The sequence below is a fragment of the Vigna radiata genome, chromosome 6, assembly GCF_000741045.1.
Source record: "Vigna radiata var. radiata cultivar VC1973A chromosome 6, Vradiata_ver6, whole genome shotgun sequence".
NCBI classification, from domain to species: Eukaryota; Viridiplantae; Streptophyta; class Magnoliopsida; order Fabales; family Fabaceae; genus Vigna; species Vigna radiata.
The window spans coordinates 32994465-32997435 of record NC_028356.1 but is presented as its reverse complement, the minus strand read 5'-3'; the positions used below and the strand labels follow the sequence as shown (position 1 = coordinate 32997435).

The 2971-nt window shown below is 26.8% G+C and overlaps 1 protein-coding gene across 1 annotated transcript; it reads left to right on the top strand.

The window, feature by feature from the left end:
* Nucleotides 1-1131: 1131 nt before the first annotated feature.
* Nucleotides 1132-1852, top strand: LOC106764280 (17.9 kDa class II heat shock protein-like). The gene has a single exon (XM_014648545.2). It carries the CDS (start codon nucleotides 1217-1219, stop codon nucleotides 1691-1693), a length of 477 nt encoding a protein of 158 aa, XP_014504031.1. The 5' UTR covers nucleotides 1132-1216; the 3' UTR covers nucleotides 1694-1852.
* Nucleotides 1853-2971: the final 1119 nt, after the last annotated feature.

Here is a 2971-nt window from a genome sequence, read left to right as displayed (position 1 = left end):
AAGGGGGAGTGCATTTTAGTAGTTAGGAATAGTTTTTAAGAGTTAAACATAATTAAGTAATCATTAAATACGTTTGACTGTATTAAATGAAGGATAAAATGATAAATTTGGAGGTGAAAAAAGAGGAGGTGAAGTGCAGGAAGAAACACTCCATAGTATTAGTCAAAGATTTTGTTTGAAGGTGTACAAGTTTTGCAGGTTTTTGCAGATTTTGAGAAGGTTATTAAGGTAATTATGTGGGTGCAGAGTGAGAATATGAAAATAGAGGGGGAGAATTCAAGGTTTAATAGGTATTTTGGTCTAAATATATATTTTTATTGGTTTAATATGGTATTTTGCTTTGTTATTTTATTTTTTGTTGTTTTTAATTTAATTTTCTGATTTTTTTGTAGAAAACTAAAAAAAGGATTAAATTAAAAAATCAAAGTAATTAAAAACGTCATGAAATAAATTTCACGAATAAGAGAATATATTTATTAAGTCAATTAACAACAAAAGAGATAACTAGAAAGAAAGTTAATATTTCTATTATTTTTAAAAAAAGACATATAAATAAAATATATTAAAAATGCTATTTTTTAAAATTTTGTTGTTACCAATTTATATTCTATTATATTAATATAAAATTTTTATGGTTTCTATGATAGTAATCACAAATAGTATGAATATTATCTATCAAAACAAATAGTATAAATACTATCAGAATGTGCAAAAAATTGTAATGTTTCGAATGTGTTCAATTTTTAACACTTCATAAGAACTGCTTTTAGAATGGATAACAATTTTAATACTTTCGAAAAATACTTGAAAAGTAACTTTAGAAAATTACTTTCTACAAATAGTTGTTAAAACAATAACTTATAGATATTCTACAATAAAAAAGTATATTAATATGACTTTGGAAAGTTCAAAAACAGTGGCAAGCCCAAATAATGACAGAATCTCTTGTAATGGTAAAAAGTTTCAAACCCTATAGATTTTAAATAAAGAAAAAAAACAGCAAAATTCTATAACTTTCTAGAAGCGTGAGAGCTACCAGAATATACAGAAAGATTACACAGTACGCTTTTATTTTCTCCAGAAAGTTCCATTTCTTTCTGGAATAATCTATGTCCCCTTATAAATTGCTCTTTCTAATCCCTCCTCATCACAGAAACGTAGCAAATCAAAATCTGGGAAAACAGAGAAATATTCGCAGATTCAAATACCGAAAGAGATGGATTTCAGAGTTGTGGGTTTGGAATCTCCATTTTTCCAGTCGCTGCGCAGCATGATGGACATGTCGGACGAGGGTGCAGGGGAGAGCACACACAATGCTCCGACACAGACATACGTGCGAGACGCGAAAGCGATGGCTGCAACAGCTGCGGATGTGAAAGAATATCCGAATTCCTACGTATTCCTGATAGACATGCCGGGGTTGAAATCTGGTGACATAAAGGTTCAGGTTGAAGATGATAACGTGCTTTTGNTTAGCGGGGAGAGAAANAGGNAAGAAGAGAAAGAAGGGGTGAAGTATCTGAGAATGGAACGAAGAGTTGGGAAATTCATGCGGAAGTTTGTTTTACCTGAAAATGCAAACACTGATGCAATTTCTGCTGTGTGTCAAGATGGGGTCCTTAGTGTTACTGTGCAGAAATTGCCTCCTCCTGAACCTAAGAAGCCTAGAACTATTGAAGTGAAGGTTGCTTGATATGGAAGAACAGAACAGATTAATGTTTCTGTCTCTTAGTGGCAAAGAGTTGTTCATTTTCAAGCTTGTTTTGCTGTAATTTCTTGTTAATGTCTTAGTTCTGTGATAATTTCAGCAATAATTTTGGTTTAATCATCTTAAATTTCTGATTCTTCTGTCGTTTTATGCAGATCTCTCATCTGTTATGTGTTTAAATAATGGAATAGCAGAATTTAAGAACATATAAAAGAGAAAAACAAGACTTTTATAATTTCTTATAAATCTTCCCATCAAAATGTCATAAAATCTTTATATAACAAAGTCTCCTTTTTTTCCCTTTTTTATTTATTTATGCTACTATTGGTTGAGTTCTTGATAGTTGAGTTTATGTAATTATGTTTATGTTGGTTGAATTTGTGTCGAGGTGTTTATCTTATTTAATTTTGTTTGCTGATTGAATTCATATGTTTCCGAAAGTTTATTTTTTGGTGATTTTATTAAATTTCTTTTAGTTTATGTTTCACACTAATAATCTAAATTCGAAGAATTAAAATATTGTTTTTGAAACTTAAGTAGTTTTTGTGAAACTATTTTTAAGATGTGTAAAAAGTTAAAGTGATAGAGAATTATATTTTCATCTAAAAGAAGAAGTTGAAGGAAAGTTATGACGACATTAATTATAAACAATTTATTTTATTTTTAAATTTTAAAATTATTTTTTAGTCCAATATTTTAAAGTTTTTTTTAAGATTTTTTTAGGTGATTTAATTTTAAATATAAGTACATCAAATAAATATTAAACGTTTTTTAGTCATATTTTCTGTATTTATATTCATTAAGAAGAGTTTGTCCTGTTTTTTGAATTATCAAAGATTATTTTTTGATTAACTTAAAGAAAAAAATTATTGCAATTTAAAAGGATCCATAAAAAAATTAAGGAGTAAACAGTTAGAAAATAAATCTATAAAAAAATTATGGAATTAACAGTTAGAAAATAAATCCCTTCGAAACTTATGATATCTCATGAAGATTTTGTGGATAATCTTTACCTAACTTTATCTATTAGATTATAGATCCTAATTAATTACATTGATTATTATAGTTTTATCAATCATATTTTATTTTACACATTTTTTTTAGAGAAGAAGAAAAAAATGACATTTTATAAAAGAATATAACTATTTTTTTAATAATTTATAATTTTTATAAGGATTAAATATGATTTTACTTTTTTAATAACATAAAGTTAAAATATACTTATAAATAAAATTTTAATACATTTTTATTTACAAACTTTAA